Source organism: Dasypus novemcinctus, chromosome 2 (genome assembly GCF_030445035.2).
Source record: "Dasypus novemcinctus isolate mDasNov1 chromosome 2, mDasNov1.1.hap2, whole genome shotgun sequence".
NCBI classification, from domain to species: Eukaryota; Metazoa; Chordata; class Mammalia; order Cingulata; family Dasypodidae; genus Dasypus; species Dasypus novemcinctus.
The window spans coordinates 113925592-113945566 of NC_080674.1; the positions used below are offsets into that span (position 1 = coordinate 113925592).

At 34.6% G+C, this 19975-nt stretch overlaps 1 protein-coding gene across 6 annotated transcripts in view; it reads left to right on the plus strand.

Moving 5' to 3' along the window:
- The window catches only part of FER (FER tyrosine kinase), a 574904-nt gene that overhangs the window by 476483 nt on the left and 78446 nt on the right, over positions 1 to 19975 (plus strand). For 2 of the 6 annotated variants that reach the window (XM_071209303.1, XM_058276948.1), the window contains one exon: positions 12879 to 14430. The exons of the other annotated variants lie outside the window; for them this stretch is intronic. In XM_071209303.1, coding sequence (XP_071065404.1) covers positions 12879 to 12945 — 67 coding nt within the window. In that variant the 3' untranslated portion in view covers positions 12946 to 14430. Of the gene's footprint in view, positions 1 to 12878; positions 14431 to 19975 lie in introns of those variants that run through there. 6 annotated transcript variants of the gene reach the window in all.

The window sequence follows — 19975 nt, forward strand, 5'->3', positions numbered from 1 at the left end:
TGGTGGAGCAGCTGTGGAAAACAGTTTGGTGGTTCCTCAGAAAGCTAAGTATAGAACTACCATATACTATAACACCAAAATCACACTTCTAGGTATATACCCAAAAGAACTGAAAGCATGGACTCAAACAGATATTTGCATATCCATGTTTATAGCAGCATTATTCACAATTTTTAAAAGGTGGAAACAATCCATATGTCTATGAACTGATGAATGGATAAAAAATGTAGTATATACACATAATGAAATATTATTCAGCCATTAGAAGGAATGAAATCCTGATACATGTGACAATACCAGTGGCCCTTGAAGACAACATATTGAGTGAATGAAGAAAGACACAAAAGGACAACTATTGTGTGATCTCAATGATATGGAATAATTAGAATAAGCAAATGGTTACCAGAGGGAGGGATAAGGAATGGGAAGTTAAGACTTGAAGTATACAGGGTTCCTGTTTGGGATGATAGAGATACTTTGGTAATGGATGGTGGTGAGGACACACTACATTGTGAAAAAAATAATTAACAGCACCAAAATATATATCTGAATGTGATTAAAAGGGGATTTGTTATTATATATATGATAATTGAATAAAAATTAAAAATAAAATCCCATGGAACTACACTGCACAGTGAACCTTAAGTAAAGCCATGGACTATAGTTAATAAACAATTATAAAAATGTGCTATATGTATATAGGTATATGAAAATGTTGGGTATTCATTGGATATTGTCATAGTAGGTAGGGTTACACATGACAACTGAGGGAGTGCTAAGCTCCTAGCCAGGGGAGCTCTGTCACATTCCCCAATGGAACAGCAACAATTCCCCAAGTGCAAGGGTGCAAAAACCAATGAAGAAGGATGGTCCAATGATGGGCCCTTGATACTGATGTCTATGCTTATGAGCCTGTGTGCTTGAAATTTCAAGTAGGCCTAGAGCTGCAGGGTGCCTAAGAGTTACCTCCTGAGAGCCTCTACATTGCTCAAATGTGGCCACTCTCTAAGCTAAACACAGCACATAAATGTATTACCTTTCCCCCAATGTGGGACATGACTCCCAGGGATGAGCCTCACTGGCACCAAGGGATTACTACCAATCACCAGCTGATGATGCACCTAGAAAAAGACCTTGAATAAAAGGGGGAAATGGTAAACACAAATAAGTTTATATGGCTAAGAGACTTCAAAATGAGTCGGAAGGTCATCAGCGGGGTCACACTTATGCATGTCTCAGCAGGAATCCAGAGACAAAGTAGATAAAACCCAACCCCAGGTACTGGTGCTCCTGAGGGCTACAGAGACACAGATGTTCTACAGTCTTGGCAGATGGCTCTGGAGCTCAATGCCTTGCCAGTGGGCCCTATATTGGAATTTGTGCTCCTGAATGTGATGGAGTTGGACTTAGATGTGACCTCCCTACACATGCCTCTTCTGTCACTGTTACTGAACCTTGGTTGGTGCTGGGCTTGGTGTATGCTCAGGAGACTTGAATCTCTGGACTGTCTATGTGCCAGCTGGGCTCTGAGCCTCAGCGCAGTTGCAATATGTACTCTCTGGTTTGTTGGACTTACCCAGGTCAGGTAACAGGGAGGTGAGGATGGTGAACCACCACAGCAGGGAACCAAGTGTCTACAACTACAAGCAGGAGAATCACATCCATCAACCATGTGGGATCTAAGCCCCCTCTCGATTTAGAGGTGGAGTGGACTTCACCATCCCAGGGTCCCCAGGATGGAGGAATAAAATATGGATTAGAGTGGACTTGCTGGTATTCTGCTGTAAAACTATTGTGACTCTAGCAGTGGAATAAAATGTATATTTGATGTGGAGACAGTGGCCATGGGAGTTCCTGAGGCCAGGGAGAGGGGAAAATTATGGGGGCATTTTCAGGACTTTGAGTTGTCCTGAATGATATTGCAGGGACAGATGCAGGACATTATATATCCTGCCATAACCCAATGAATAGACTGAAAGAGAGTGTAAACTACAATGTAAACTATAATCCATACAGTGTAGCAGTGCTCCAAAATATATTCAGCAAATGCAGTGAATGTGCCACAATGATGAAAGAGGTTGTTAATATGGGAGAAGAGGGTGAGGTGGGGTATATGGGAACTTCTTATATTTTTTACTGTAACATATTTTGTGATATATGTATCTTTAAAAAAAGACAATTAAAAATTTCGGTTAAAAAATGTGCTATCAATTTTAACAAATGTTCCACAAGAATGTCTTAATAAAAGGCTGGTATATGGGAGTCCTATATTTTATGCATGATTGTTCTGTGAACCCACAACTTCTCTAATAAAGAAAAGAAAGAAAGAAAAAGGAAATCAAAGATGGGTCAGGGAATAAATGGGTAAAAGAATGTAAGTATAAAAAGGCTTAAATAGGGTAAAAGCAGATAGTGACCATTATATATTTACATTGGGTTCTTTCTGTATACCCAATGCAAAATACCACTGTGTAAGCTGAGGTAAAGTTTACTATTGGAAGCTGGTGCCATCCAATCCCACATGGACCTTACCTGGCTGCTTCAGAGCAGTCCTGGGGAGATCACCTGCCCAGAGGCTTTTGACTGCATGTACATTTTCTCTCATTTTCATATTTCCATTATCAAGGCATTATTAATTTAATAGAAGAAAAAAAAGGACTACAACACTGAAAAGTTTTAACTGATATGCTTTTGTCTGTTATTTTCCTTTTTTTATGAGAAGGAAGACAAATTAGCTTTTTTGCCCGTAATATTTATTAAGCCCTTGTTTTAGAACTGAATTTCATCTTCTGAAATACTTGAATACGGCTTAAAAAGGAATGTCTGGTGGCACAAGTGCCACCGCAGTTTTCATCAGTACATATTCCTGCCTCCTGTTCCTCACGATGCTGTTTATATGTTTCCTGCTGAGAAGAGTAAATAGCCAGTTTCCTGGTCTGACGTATCAGATATGCTGCTGCTTCTCAAAAGCATGAATACTTTCACCTTTTCATGGTGGACATCAAATGATGTCCATTTGATTCATCTGCCTGTCTTTCCTCATCCATCTGCCTGTCTTTCCTCATCCATCTGCCTGTCTGTCTTCTTCAGTTCAGAAAAACATGGTCTAGAATCCCCCAGCCTTTTTTCTCTCAGTATTTTCTCTTTATTTTTAAAGAAGTTATGGATTACATAAATATTTTGTTGAAGATACAGGGAATTCCCATATACCCCTCCTCCCCCACACACACTTCCCCCATTAACATCTTTCATTAGTGTGGTATATTTGTTACAATTGATGAACATATATTGAAGCATAACTACCAAGCATGGTCTATAGTTTACATTATGGTTTATATTTTATACCTCACAATTCTGTAGATTATGACAAAATGAATAATGACCTATGTCCATCATTGCAATATCTTGCAGAATGATTAGAGTGTCCCCATGTTACACCTGTTCTTCCCTCTCACTCCCCTTAGAACTTCAGGTGACCACTGACTGTCTTTATATCAATATTATGACTTCTTCTATTACTAGAACAATAATAAGTCCACTTTAGGCATAATTGCATTTCCACCTTATGTTTGGTCATTCCTCAGTCAAGGATTTTGGGGTGGAGATGCCCACTCTCCTTCCAGTTCAAAGGGACTTTAGATCCCATGGGGCAGTTGCAGTATCTTACTTGCAGTTGTAGATACTCTATGTTTTTTGGGAAGGGCATTGTTCATATTCATCCTTTTGTTGGTTGTCCTGGGTGAGTCCAGTTAACTGGAAAATAGGTGTTGCTTGCAACTCTTCTGAGACTCAGGGCTCAAGCAGCTTATGAATAGCCAGAACATTTAAGTCTCTGGAACATATATTTAATATATATATAATGTTAAGTATAGGTTCAAATAAAAAGGACAGAAGAACCTTGTATAGGAAAATTACGAGTCTAACTTTGATACTTTGGGGAGATAGGCTATCATATATTCCAAGGTAAGGCCCATACTGATAGGTTACCCATTTCTTGGGGTTGTCTGCCTTGCCTATAGTGTCTCAATATCTCTAGAACCTTCTGGAGCACTCCTGCTTAAGGCACTGTTTTCTGTGGCCGTCAGTCACATCATCCTGAGACATGCACAAGTGTAACCTGTGGAATGACTTCCGGACTCACTTTGAAATCTCTTAGCCATAAAAACTCATTTATATTCAGTGTTTCCTCCTTTTGGTCAAGGTCTTTTTCCAAATGCTTTGCTAGTTGGTTCTTGATATTAGTCATTTGGTGCCAGGGAGGCTTATCCCCGGGAGGCGTGTCCCATGTCAGGGGAAAGATAATAAGTTACAAGCTAAGTTTGGCTTAGGGAGAGGCTGCATTTGAGCATCAAGGAGGATTTCAGGAGATAAATCTTAGGCATTATGTATTACTGGGCTAAGTTTCAATTTCACAAGAACAAGATTCATAAGTACAAGCATAAATATCAGTGGCCTGGCCTATTGGTCTGTCCTCCTTCATAGGCATTGTCCATGTACTCTGTGGAAATTCTTGCCACTCTATTAGTGAATGTAGCAGGACTCCCCAAGGTGGGATTTAATATTTAAGTGGTTACTGTGTGGTCTCTACCCACCAAAACAACAACCCATGACCACATGAATGCATTCATATGCCTTAGAGGAATGCCCCAGATGCACCCCTCCCCACACATCCTCCCATCACCAACACCTTGTATCAGTAATCCTCCTCTGCCACCATTGCAGCTCCTCTGCAATTCAAAACCTCCCCAAAAACAAAGTAAAAAAAATAAAATAAATAAAAAGAATTTTTTTTGCATTCTGCCTTTCATCACTGAAAGATGTTATTTTTTATGTATATTCACAATTTCTTCTGTATGTTCCCCCAGTATCTTATTTTTTTGTACTGTATTTTCCAAGAAGCTTTAAGTTACAGAAAAGTCACACAGAAAATATAGGGGGAGAATTCCCCAGATTTTGAAGAAGAACTAAGAACAGGCTTCCATCCTTGTATTTGAGATACCTTGCTCATTGTCCACAATCACTCAGTTAACAGTAAGTTAATGTGAGATAGGTTGTTAGGTGGAATGAAACTGGAGTTTCTCCTAACTGATCTTGATCTGCTCCTGGATTCTTTGCCTACCCTCCCATGCTCTTAAGTTGACCTGAGTTATCAGGAGTTCTCAGTTAAGCAGGAGTATAACATAGAGAGGTGTGGATTATATATACCTATACAAATATGTGTCTTTTACTATTTTTTTAACATTAAGAAGCAAGGGAAACATGGGATATTTCAGTAATCTTTATATATTACAGGAAGAACAGGTGTGAAAACCACTACTTTCCCAAAGTATCTGTTGAGGGAAATTCTATTTTCACCTCCTAGGGTAACAGAAATTTACTTATATTTTTCATTTGATACTTTTCTCTTTGAACTGCTCAATTCTTCCCCCAAAATTATTTAAATATTGTTGTGTAAACATACATGCCCGCATGTAATACACACAGCACAAACTGAAAACCTCTTGAGGGACATGGCCCTATTTTATTCCCATTTAGGTCCTATCCCAATTGGCTAGCACAGTGCTTAGCACACAGTGCTGATGAGTAACTCATGCATAAAAGAATGAAATGTACAATAATTGTCAATAAATATTAATTTTTAGCAGCTCAAAAAAAATTCCACAATACATTTGATCTTTATAAATGCTTCCTTATTAATAATGATATTTGGTGAAAAATGTTAATTTCCCTAATTTGCTCCAAAAAAGCATAATATACTCAAAATATTATCTAATGTTAAGTCATTTCATATGCAAGAGAAAACCATGAGAAAACAATTACAGATGAAGCAAGACATCAAAATAGAAAAAATAAGAATGGTGTAAGGTAAGCATAAGGTAGTATTATCCTTATGCTTTCTAAGTGAGTGTGGTAATGATGGATAGTCCTGAAATTCTTAGGAATGAAAGTCTTTGGTCACACAAAGGACTGTATAAATACCCACTGCATTAATGACCCTTACTTTAAGTATAGGTATTTGTCATAGAATGGGTTATTCCATTCATAAGCCATGTCTTTTGTAACTTACCATGTACATGAATAGTGAGCATGGCATAACCAGGACTAAGTTTACTTTCATGAATTCATTTTATTTTATTTTATTTTTTTAGGAGGTACTGGGAATTGAACTCAGGACCTCATACATATGAAGCATGCACTTAACCATTGAGCTACACCCACTCTGCTCATGAATTTATTTTAAGGTTCCTAAAAGCTATCAGTTATAATTTCTCATTTATCACTTTTGAATTGTGTACTGTAAATATTTGAGGAAGCAGAAGGAAATTTGAAATTTTATTAAAGTGGTATTCTTTCCTCATTATTTGTATCTTAATGTCAAAAACTATTTCATATGCAAATATCTATAATAATGAGTAAAAGTTTTGACTTGGAACTTTTGAGACAAAACTGAATGAACCCTAACTCTAGAACTTTTCTATGAAGGGCCAGATAATAAATAATTTAGGTTTTGCAAGCCTTATGGTCTCTATATCAGTTACTCAACTCTTCCCTTGTAGTATGAAAGCAGCTCTGGAGTATACCTAAGAAAAGGTGACTGTGTGCTAGTAAAACATTTTTACAAAATTAGGCAGAAGGCCAGATTTGGTCCATGGGCTGTTGTTTTTTTTAAGCAATACCTTTTTTTAATTAATTTTTCCAAAATGTTACATTTAATAGTTACAGAAAGCAAATGATACAGCATTTCCTGAGGTATGAAACTTGGTCCCAACTCTCTCTAGCAGAAGCAATCCTTTTTTAAAGGTTTTAAAATTTTTTAATAATTACACTTTATTTTTAGAGCAGATCTGGGTTTATAGAAAAATTGCATAGAAAGTACAGAGTTCCTATATTATCCACACACATACACTGACTCTCTTTCTCGCTCTCTCTCTCTCATTCTCTCTTTCTCTCACACACATACACACATACATTTGTTAACAATTGATGAACCAATACTGATATGTTTTTAGTTGCTAAAGTCCATAGTTTACATTAGGATTCAGTCTTTGTGTATACAGTTCTATGGGTTTTGGCAATACTTTAAAATGAGAACTGGGAGCATTTAAAAGTTTACATTCATCCTCTCAACCTTTCTATCTCCAATTTTTCTTTGAAACCATGTTCAAATCCTACTCCCCACCCCAGTCTCCTCTTTCTCTCGTGTCCCTTTTATCTCTTCTGTATCTTATTATCTTCTAAAATGAATGCCTTTTTTCCAGCCTATATTGTTGGCTCTTTGAGTATATGGATTGTTTTCTCCCTTTTTTCCATCCTCCCTCTCCCCATCACAATTCTTCATAGAGGAACCAGTAGTTATTTGTTGTTAATAATGAGTTTGTTTTAACTATTAACCATCATTTAGGAGATATTACAAAAGCAATTATTTTTAATTTCACAGTCTCTAGCATAGTAGCCATTAAATGCTTGTTTGTGCTTATGAAGGTTTTTAAAAAATTTTTCTAACATTTTATTATCAAAAATTTTAAACATTAAGATTAAAGAGAACAGTTAGACAAAATAGTAGAAGTGCCTGAATTACAGTAGGGATGGAATAGAGACAGAAAATTAAAAGATATTTAGTAGGTAGAATGAACATGATTTGTTGATGGCAGGTGAAGATGATTCCTACATATCTCAGACCCAAACTGAAACAAGATATTTTTCAAATAGGGCTACCATACATATTACCCAACCTATGTAGAAAAAGGCCTTGCAGAGGCATAGCAAGATTAGTGACATATTCATAAATTAGCTCTATATCTAGGAGTTTTATGAGGTTCATTTATAGTAATGGTTTTCTTATCCTCAGGTTGTTCAACCTAAAATTATGTAGATGGTTCAAGTTATTTTTAGAATTTTTCTGTAAAGTAAACTTTATGTTAGTACTCTACCAGGCAGATTTCACAGTTGTTTGCCAGGAAAAACTCCTTTGTTCTTTTGCAAGGATTAGAATGTTTCAGCTGCCAATGATTTTTCTGGTTTGTGCTATTTTTATTCATGCATTTTGTAGTTAGATGCATTCTCTTTATAATTCAAAATTATAAAAATATGCCTTACAGTAATATTACTATAAACTCCTATTTCTTCCTAGTCCCCCTCCCTCTTCCTTCAAGCCTTATTGGTTTACTCTGTGCCAGGTGTACTCTGCTAGTTCTGATAGAGAATCATAAAATGAGAAATTGTCTCTTCCATCAGTTTGTCAATGGATTGCTTATTTCTGTTTGCCAGTATAATCTGACAATTTGTTTGTCATTTAAGATCTTAAGAAATGAATCAGTCCTTCAGCTATAAAGCATACCTGATGAAATAAACCAAATCTGCATGATCATTTTTTTTAATGTTGCTATTTCATCTTTTCTAAGAAACAAGTGGATATTTACATTTTGCTTGTGCTGATGTCCTTGACTATAGGCTGCCACCATAATGCAAGATAATTGTTACTGATGCAACCTGTCTTCTTACATACAAAACATTTGCATTTTGCCTTTGGGGTGTCACTCTTTGTAAGTAAAGACAACACATAATTTGAGTGAAGACAAATGGCATTTTTAAGCAGAATATTATTTTCCACTTCTTCCTGTGTATCAACGAAGATTATTCAGCAGTTCAGAATCAGGACTAAAATGGAGTGAATAATAAAAAAAATACATCTATATGAGCATACTTTTAAAAAAGGTCAGAGAACAGAAGATGAGTGGAATTTCTGGGTTTATGATAAAAAATTTAGCAACTTTCTGTCATTATAAATGTCAGAACTCTTGAAAAGGAACCTATTGTGAGACAATTTGTACAAGCTTTTAGGTTTCCATTTCATGGTTCATATGGGACCTTTCCTTTATTTTAAAGAAATTGGTTGACAGTACTGGTTCATTCTCACTTATAGTGTGTTTATTCCGTTATACTCATAATGTTACAATTCAGAAAGCCTCTCTTCCCTCCAGGATAACCTTCTAGAGTGGTAAAAGTCATCAGTAAATATGGAACCATTTGTCTATATATTGGATAAGGTCAGTGTATAAGATTATATGGGTCAGAAGTATCATTACACTAAAGCAGTGTTCTGTATGAGTTTTTAATCCTGTATGCATTCCACAATTTCATGCCAAATGGAAATATAAAGCTCTTATGTATCGTTGCAGATTGTGGTATAAAAAGATGGGAGTAAATGTACATCTACCTTTTGTGAATTTTAAACGTCACTGGTGGTAAACTTAGATCATCCTCATGCAAAATGTGATGCCTGGGAGTAAGATTTTCCGATGCCTGAATTTTTGTTATAATCATCTGCATATTGTTTTTATATGCTCCTTAGATAGTAAATTTGATGATAGCTCTGCCTCCCAGTTATTAATACTTAGTAAGGGACTGTGCATAAGGTAGTGATCTGCCAAAAGTGTTTTAAATGACTGATGATGTGATAATGTAAATAAAAATAATTTATAATGATGGACCATACAAATATGTAATTTTATTATTTTAATTGTATGGGACCAGACTTGGAAGCTATTTGGTTGAAATAAAAATATAAAATTGAAGTATTATGTACTCCTCAGAGGGTGAAATAGGTATTGCTGGTATATATTCATCCTAATATGTCCAAGTATAACTGAGAGTACTTAGACCCAGGAAAAAGGTTTTAAATATTTGTCTCCTTGTTTCCTTCACTTAATAGTATTGCGTTCTCTTTTCCTTTTCAAATTATAAAGGAAGTATTCATTTTGTGGCCTCTGTAAAGACTGAAGTTTAATTCTAAGATGAGTGACTGCTAGGTAGGAGAAGGTGAATCTACATTTTCATCCCTGCTCCTTTTAACTAGAGAACATTTTAAATGTTTACTGAACATCTCAGTTAGTATCTGGTTATATTTATGTGGCTTACATTAGCAGGGATACTGGAAAGAAACATTTCAAAGGCACAGAAAACTAAGTGCTTAAAGATATCCTTTACCCTTGTTATAATAATCATTGGAAGGCTTCAAGAATAAAATGCAGTGGGAAATCAGCAGTATTTTTCCATTCACTGGCTTCTGCTTAGACCAGCAGCCCATAAAAAGTATCAACACTTTGTGCAGTAGTTAGATGGAAGACGTTTTTTTATTAGGCCCCTGTGTAAATTCCTAAAATCATTTTGTGGCACTTCTTCCCTTCTCTGTATTCAGAAAGGCATCAGTTATTTGTAGAAACAACCCACCTGTCAGCTATAAGGCTTCGCTTTGTCGTTTCTCAGAAGAAAGATAATTTTGTTAATGCTTTTCTATACTACTTTCCTTAATGGACAGCAGCCTTAAATCAAGACCCCAAAACTGTAACTCTGAGCCACTTACTTAATCTTTTGTAGAAGAAAAGCATACAAATAGGGAGAAAATATAAGTTTGAAAATATGAGCTTTTTCCTTTTAAGACAAATTGATTTCTAACCAGTAGGGAAAGTCTTAAAGCAAATAATTGTTTTCTTTGACTAAACTTAGGTTCTCAAGAGCCTAACATTCTGAAGGAAAAGATTAAAAATTAATTGTACTTTCCTGTTCTAAACATAGGAACCTTTTATGTAATACAGTAGATTGAAATGTTTTGTGAAACATTATTTGAATAATTATAGCATAAAGAAATGTCACTGTGAAATTAATTGTGATTTTAAAATTTTTGGCCATTATGTAAATATTCATTGGTAAGTTTATTAAACTTTTCTTAGGGGTACAATATGTTCATAGACTATAAAAGTGTTTGTGGTTAAGTTCAGTCTCCTACTGCAGTCACATTTTTTGAGTGGCATAATTTTAGACCATTTTCCAAAACTCTAAAACTCATATAACACAGTCTGTAAAATGAGGATAATAATAGCACTTACCTTATAGAATTATGATGAGGATTAAATGTAAAATGTTTAGCACAGTGCCTAGAACATTTTAATCACCCTGTAAATGTGATCTAGAATTAGCGGTAGTAGTAGTAATATTTCTGAAATTTTAAAGTACCAAACAAGAACTGGATTCCATATACTTTGTATGCTTTTTCTAAAACCTGATCTTCTCAGTGTTTTATATTCCAGATTGTCTTTGGAACTTAAGAGGTACCAATATAGCAGACTTTGGTACTTGAGAGGTAGAGTTTTAGAATATCACCATCCACACATTGTCTTTGATAGCCTCATTCCTAAATTAGAAATTCTTCTTAAGCATCTCCTGACTCCTCCAAGACTCCTTGTTCCAAATTGTCAGAAACTTTGGAACAGCCAGGGCTGAGGCTTTTGCATCCAAGGATGGTTCATTCATATCTTAGTGCTCAGAACCTCCTATTTATAGCTATCCCGCTCCCCTGCCCTGATGCAGCCAGTAATTGGCTTAGTTCCTAACACTATGTTTTCTGTCTGTGAGACTCCCTTCTTTTTATTGGATTCCCTAAGGATAACTGAAATTACATGCTTGGAAATAATTGCAGGTATTACTTTTAAAAAACACAGAAAATACCAGTAAACATGCAGTGTAGTCTGAGGTAGCTGTTTAAGTCCAACGGACCATCTGCCTCTCCCCTCTCTGATACTGTTCATTCAATAGTTCATCTAGTCGTGGGAGTTCCATTTTAGGTGTGCATAGATGTAAGGCCATTGCAGTTTCTGTACATACTATATCTGTAAGAAATTGAGTCCCTTTTGTCTTAGAAGAGCTAGAGCAACAGGAGCACAGTACTCCCTTGCTTTCATCCTGTTTACTTATTCACCTTATGCATTATATATGGAGCCACTGCACAAAAGTTATTTGTAAGAACAGGAGAGTGAAGTCTTGATTTGAGGGCTATATCCATCAAAACCTAAGCAAGAACACTGGGAAAATTTTATGAATCAAATTAATTGGGTAATTCAATGAAGAAATGATTGCAATAATTAGAAGTTGTTGTCTATTCTGTCTCTCACAGTTTAGAGTCAGTAGATGCAAATCTGCTCAAACTGAATCCCTACCTTGTTTACCTTAGTAAATACACATTGGGTTGTTTATTTTACACAGGCATTGCAGAAGATACTAACTGTATGGCTCTTCCTCATTATGTAACTTACAATCAAGTGGGAGAGTCAGATAAAAAGCAAATAGACAAATAAATATTCACTAGTTGTTGTAAATGCTGAGACAGAAGCACACAGTTTGTGGTTATAGAGAATAAATTGTATGGATGTGGAATGGGGAGTCAGAATAGACGCTTTAAGGACTCTATTGAAGAGAACTATGGAACTGAAGAGGAGTTAGTGATGTGAAGACTGGGGAAAAGAGGTTTCCAGGGTGTTTGAGAGGTCACTTAAGCCAGCAGAAAAGGTTATAATAATGTCTATCTTCCCCTTTTAGGAAATCACATACTTCTAACACACAGAATCCTACTAATAACTGCTGCATTCTTGTTCTGGGAAAACTCCAAAATTATTTTTTTCACATTTTATATATTTATTGGCATTTATTATATCCACTTCCATCTAATCATGGATTATTATTCAATATACAGTCACTTTTGGGGAAATGAGGTGGGTTTGTCACACATCTGTACTGAATACCAATATGAAATCCAAATATGAATTATTTTAAGATTGCCTGCCTTTGGGATTATGTATGCAGCTATTCCATTAGAACACATAGTGAAGAGTTGAGGACATGTTTGTTTGTGTATTGTATGTTTGTCATATGTAAAATAAGAATAAATCATTAACATTAATGTCAGAAAATCTTGCTCAAACTCTGTTTACATTTTTTAAAAATATTGTTTTAAATATATTCCTAATAAACTACATTAATAGTAATTAAAATGTAAAGCTATCCTTCACTTTTGTTTATTCAAAACTATTTTTATCTTTCACTAGGGACCCAGAATCAGCTAATGCTTTCAAGAGGAAGCCCCAGAAATCTGTTCATATGTTCTCTTATTAACAATGGTTATTTTTCATACTACTAATGAAATTTTAACATGTCCTTGCTAACTTTTCTCCTCTCATCTTCAACATTTGATCTTAACCTAGAGCATACATGAACTAATAAATATCATGTTAAAGACATGCATAGTCATTGAATAAGTCCCTGCTATATACAAGGAACTGTGCTGCTCGCTGAAGGTATAGACACTGAAATAAATCATGCATGATGTGGTTCTATTGTTATTTCTCTTGAGTGTGCTGAATATATGCTACTATTAAGTGACTGTAAAACAGCAGATTGTTTATGTATTTGTTGTTGCTATAAGTTATTAATTGCTTTATAACTTGTATGTCACTATGTTGTGAAAGGTCATTGCCAGCAGGAGGAAATAATACTGTTCATATAGCCAACCATTTTATCTTTGTTTTTTCAGTGCTGCTTCATCCATGTTTGGTTTTAACTTTTCCCAGTTTTATTGAAAACCATAAATCAGAAATTTTATATGCCTCTGATTTCGCATTTATTGTTGTATGAAATGTAAACTAGCCAACTGCAAAGCAGCAATTTTGGAAGTTAAGTTTATCCTAGTATGGACAAGGAACATATATTTCCCCAGCCTCCTTCTCCACCTAATTTTTGATCATACAAATCTTTATCACACCTTTGTGAGACAGACAAATTTTTAATTTCATTAAAGAAATACAGATAACTATAGCATGAAATGGTATTCTTTAAGTGCTTAGATTCTCAGAGGACATTTTTGCATTTAATAATAAATTTTGGCATATTATGGATTGTCTGTAACAACTTTCAAGTGTCATTTTGGGGGTTATAAAGTAATAATCAGTCTTCATCTAAATAAGGCATTCACAATAAACAGTTTTAATATCAATATGTGATTTAGACTGTGCCTTTAGTCTCATTAATAAATTCGTATTTTGGAAATACTTTATGAAAATAAGGCAGAATATAGTTAGGGTATTTTGTTATCATTTTTGGTGTTTGGTGTTCTATATATCATTCTCTCCATCCTGTATTTAATCTCTAAATAGCATTTGTGGAATAGGCATTATATGTATTATAATGCCCACACTAGCATTCAGTAGTACTCATAAGTTAAATCAAGCATAGATTTCTAGACTATGTGGGTGCCAATGTATTTAAAATAAGAAATTCACATTTGCATGTAAACAAAATGAGTTGTGACTTTTATTTTTAATATCTGGAGCATACATTTAATGTAACTCCTATCAAAATCCCAAGGAAGTTTTCCTTTTGAAACTTAAAAAATGATTCTAAAGTATATCTGGAAAAATAAATGTGCAGTGATAACTAAGACGTCGTTTTAAAAATGATGAATAACAACTTCCCCATCTATATGTTAAACATTTTATACAGCTATAGTAATGAAAACAATAATGTATGGACATAGATGTATACAAGTATATTGGTGGATGTAGAATATATTGCCAAAAAAATAAACTGAGGTATAGATAAAGATTTTGAATGTAATGAAAATTTTATTTTAAGTGGTAGGTATTTTAAGTGGTAGGAAAGCATTTAATTACTTTAATAAGTGGTGTTTGAAAAATTAGCCAATTACAAGAGGTAGGGTAACGGTAGAAGAATAAAGTTAGACATTTGCACTTCATTTTATAACAAAATAAGTTCCACATGGAAGATTTTAATAATGGTTCCATTTTTTCCAATAGTTATTTGTCTGTTCAGGTTGACTAATAACTTTGAAAGTATGGAAAAGTTTAAGATGTTAAAATTATGCCAAAAATGCATACCTTAATATTCTTAATAATTCTTCTAAAATCTTCCATATACTTTATCTTTATTACTTGTTTTGTTCAACTCTGAAAGTAGTATACTAAGTCCTCAGTATGTAGGATTACATGGTAATTTTATCAAAACCTCCTTGAAATGCCAAGATTCTTTACCTTTAATTCACCTCTGTATACTTCCACGTAACGTTCAATTAATTGCTGTTGAAAGACAACCTGGAAACCTGGAGCTTTGAAACATATATGATGAACTAAATTTTATGGTTCTATAATATGTAAAGAGCTCTTTCAAATCAGTAAGAAAAGTGAATACCTCAGTACAAAAATGAGCAAAGGACATGAATAGGCAGTTAATTTAGAAGTATATACATTGCCGATAATCATTTGAAAGTAAATATAAATTAAAGATAACAAAATACCATTTTGTTTTTAAATATTTAGTCCTAGTATTAGTAAGAAGGTAGAGTAAAACATTTCTCATAAGCTTTTGGCTGGACTATAAATTAGAAATTCAGAGTTTTGGGAATGAAATTATTAATAAGTATCAAACATCTTTTAAAATGCAAGCCTTTTGACATACTAATTAGACTATTAAGAATTTACCTCAAGACAGTAATCAATGAAGACTTCAAATATATTTGTTCATCATCTATCGTATCATTGCTTGTAATAGCAAAATTTTGGAAATAGTCTAAATCTTGGTTTATATAGAATCCTACTTGTATTATTGACAAAAATAATCACAATACCAAACAATAGGTATAATATTTCATTTTCATTAAAATAATTTTATATTTCCATGTTTATGCATAAATATTTGGGAACTATAACAGTGTATTAATAATTGTGGAAAGGTTTTTTTTACATTTATACTTATCTGTTTTCAAATGATTCAGAGTAGACATACCTTAATAAAAGTAATAATAATAAAATCCATTCCAATGTCCTAAAATTAATTCAGAATATAATTAGGGATTTTACACTGTAGCTAATAGCACAGTTAAATATATCTGTTTAGTAAAAAAATTAAACATATTTAATATGAGAATTATATAACCTTTGTTGACTCTTAATTTTTTTCACATTTTGATTCTTAATAGAGATCAGTTTTCCCCTAAGAAGTCTTTTCTATATTTCTTTCTCTCTGTATCACACTATTATAGCCCTTATCAAAGATGGTATACTATAGCTTTCTTCTAACTTGTCTATATCTTCCATTATACAAGAGCTTTAGTTATGTAATGTGAGCCACATATGTAATTTAAAATTGTCTCGTAGCCAAAATGTAAAAAGAAACAGGTAAATTTACTTTTTGTAATGTATTGTTTTAACTCAATATATGTCAAGTTTTATCATTCAAACATGTAATAATATGAAATTTGGTATGAACATTCCTTTGTTGAACTAAATTTTCAAAACCCAGTGGATATTTCACATATACAGCACATCTCAGTTTGACTAGCCACGTTTCAAATCTCAGTAGCTATACTTGGCTAGGGCCTGCCATACTGGACCATAAACTCCCAGAATACTGGAGGATATTTTTTACTCTTATATCCTCAATGCCTAACATAGTGCCTGGCATTTAAAAAGTACTTTTTAATATGTAAATCCACATCCCCAAACAGAGTTTATTTGTTATATCTGTCTTTATAATATCACTTGCTCTTTTGCACTTTTCATTTGCATTCCTGTCTCCTGCATTAAGCTCTGTGCTCCTTGAGATAGCACAATGTTACCTGCAGCTTTATATCCCTGACGTAATAGATGTTCAATAAATGTTTGATTGAAAGAAGGGAAAAAGAGAGAAAACTAATTTAATGTTTTACTCCAAGGAATTTTTTCTAATAAATCAGTCCCTTGAAATATGTGTTACGTCTCACATAGTCACATTTCTAGAATTATCCAGCATTTAGCAATAGAAATCTTAACACCGCAACTCTTTATTTGGGTTTTAGATTGTTATCCAAAATGGCTATTGCTGATTTTCTTTTTAAAGATCTCTAAGGGTTAGAGATTCAGAAGCCTTACTTAATATAACCTTATCTAGTGTTGAATAAATTTTACAGCTACAGAGTTCTTCCCTGTCAATCCAAATAACCCCTTAATGTAACATAAGATTTTTCTCTGTGATCTTCAATGGAGAGAGAGAGCAGATGGTCAGCATTAATCATATTGTAAGCATTCACATTTGTAAAATTTCTTATATTTTTCCCTTAAACTTTTTTTCCAAAAATGTAGTAGCCAATTTTAAAAATTTTACTTCATGGAGTAATTATTTTTAATAGCAAAGATGAGCTTGGTAGTGTAATTTTTAATTGGGTTTGTAAGACATCTTTTTCCACATGATTGGTCTTATAACCATAGTGAGTACCTTTAGTATGTCACTAATAATAACTGAGTAGCCATCATTTGCTGCTATGGTTTTAGTTGCTGAGAGTGGGAAAAATCTATATTTTTTGTCTGATATGCTCTTAACTAATAGTTTTATTTTAAGTCAGAGGTCTAGGAGTCATTATTGAGCCATGCATCATGCATTCTGCTATGAGTGTATCAGGACATGTGAATTAAAACAGCTTTGCTCTCAGACAAGCCCAGTTCAAATGCAAGCTGTGCTGCCTATACATTACCCACCCCTTAGGTTGCTTCAAGAATTACATGAGATACATGTGCCTAAAATATTTGGCCATAGTAAATATGCAATAATAATTGTTATTACTGTTATCATTAAATTATTATTATTAAGTCTTCTCTGAAGAATTAGTCATACATGCTGCTGTCAACAGAGGGAACCAAATGCTGAGCATTTTCAGAAACTTAAAAATTACCAAAGAACAAAAACTAAACCCAAGTAGGCAACTGGTACTAAACCACAATGCAAGTACATTTGGAATATGGGCTGTGATTTCTCACTCTTTCCCTGTAGGAAAGAGAAAACATAGGAAATTCCTAAAAAGGGAAACAACTAAAACATGCGGATGAGTTGCTCCCTCAGGAAGGCATTCATTTATTCATTCATTTAATTTATTGAGTGACTATTATGTACCAGATTCTGTTCTAGAAACTTGGGATATATCGGTGAACAAAACAGAAATCCCTACCATCATGAAACTTAGTCTTTTCAGGGAAATTCATACTTCTTATCATAACCCCAGCATCCCCTGCTGTTTAGCCTAGATTAGAGGAAGAGTGAGCTAGAAACAAGTGGAGCCAGAGTCTGGAGGCCAACTCTGCTTTGTTAAAAGGCTAGATGCCAAGACAAAAGACCATCAGGCCAAAATATAGTATCCAGTGTCTGAGAACGCAGATAGCCTTGAGTCCAGTTCAGGCTGATGTCGATATGCGAGAGGCCTCAGTTGGTTCATGGGGAATGACACAAAAGGTCTCTAGGCAACTGTGATAGAATGGAGAAAACAAGAGAGGAAGAGCTATACTCATAGAAAAGTAATGATAATTTGGGGTAAAGCTTCGCTGGCAGCGGCAGATGAGAGGAAGCTATAAGGTCATCTGAACTATAGCCAAATTAATGGAAATCAAGTATAGACTCCAGGCTCCTTGTAGTAGAGAACTGAAATAAAGAACAAACCAGGAATAGAGGCTGAAAGCATGGGAGTTGAGAGAAGAACTGGGAACAGACAGAATAGGGAGTTGTATGAAGAGAAGCCTATTTCTGAATAGCCAAAGGATGTGTACTTAAAATTACCAAAATCATTTTTACCTAACACATGTGAATCTTTTTATAAGATGTTTATAGTGTTTTAAGTTGAAAATCCTTCCGTACATCTGTCTTCAGTTTTATTAGAAAGAGAAATATCAATGTGTTTGAGGGGAAGGGGTTCTCTAGGTTTGCAAAATGCATATTGTAAATTGATAAGTTTGGAATGACCGCCGATAAGAAGCAATACTTTCCTTCTCGTTTCAGAGAGTGTTCCTCTTAGAAAGGAAGAAAAAAAGGGAGAGGGAGGGAGGAAGGAAGGAAGGAAAGGAGAGAAGAAGGGGGAGAGAGAAAGAGGAAGAGAAAGAAAGAGGAGGGAGGGAGGGGATGAGAGAGGAAGGAAGGAAGAAAGGAAGGGAGGGAGGGAGGGAAGAAGGCATTACAGTGAGACTATGCAACAATGCTAGGGAAAAACAAAAAAGTTTTCTCTTAACTACTGCAATTAATCCTGCAGCAGCAGAAAAAACATGTGAAGTGACAGCCAAAATTATTGTTAGCTATTTCAAGACTTAATTTTTCTAAATATTTACAAATGGTAATAGTTTGGTGAATTTGGCTGGTGTACTAGAAAATTTCACAAAGAATAGTAAAGACCGCATTTTAAAAGAATTATTTATTTAGTCAGATAGTTTTAAGTGGGACCAATTTTATCTAACACTGCAAATTATGGAAGTTTGAAAATCAATTTTAATGTATTTCTGTGATACAAAGGAGGCACATGTCATCTTCATATGTCTATTTGAAAAATTGTAGCAGGACCTTGTCAAGATAATTGATGAAATCTCTCCTCCATTTGTCTTATGATTGTTCCTAGATCCAGATTTATGTACCAAAACTATATTTGATATGTTTCCCTTCAATCAACTAGTTTCTCTTTAATGTCTGCTATATCCAGCACTCTTGTAAGGTCTATAAACAAAATTTGGTGTAAAAGATTACATCAAATATAGCTCATAGATAATCAATTTTTCAAATATATTTTTAAGTTCTGATATTAAAGACTAGTATTTTAATCATAAATGCTATTTTTACCTCTGATTAATAATTGGGCCCTTAATTAGCAATGATGACTAAAGGTTTTGGCTAAAACATCAGGAATCATTTTTCTCTCTTTGTGTGTTGTTGTGATAAATAATTTTCCTATTTTTTTATTCCTTCCCCTCCCTTGTGGCTTTTTGCATGCTGTCTGCTCTCTGTGTCCATTCGCTGTGTGTTCTTCTGTGTCTGTATTCATTTATTTTATTTCCCTTTCCCCCTTGTGGCTTGCTTCCTGTCTGCTCTCTGCGTCCATTCTCTGCATGCACTTCTGTGGGGTTTTTTTCTTGTCTTTTTTTGTTGTTGTTGCGTCACCTTGCTGAGTCAGCTCTCCACCTTGTCTGCACTCCGTGGCACTTGCAGGCGAGCCTGCCTTCACACGGAGGCCGAGGACTCCAACCCAGGGCCTCCCATATGGTAGATGGGAGCCCAACTGACTGAGCCACAGCCACTTCCCCCTATTTTCTTTAAGTACTCTCACCACTCCAAACCTAACTTACTCTCA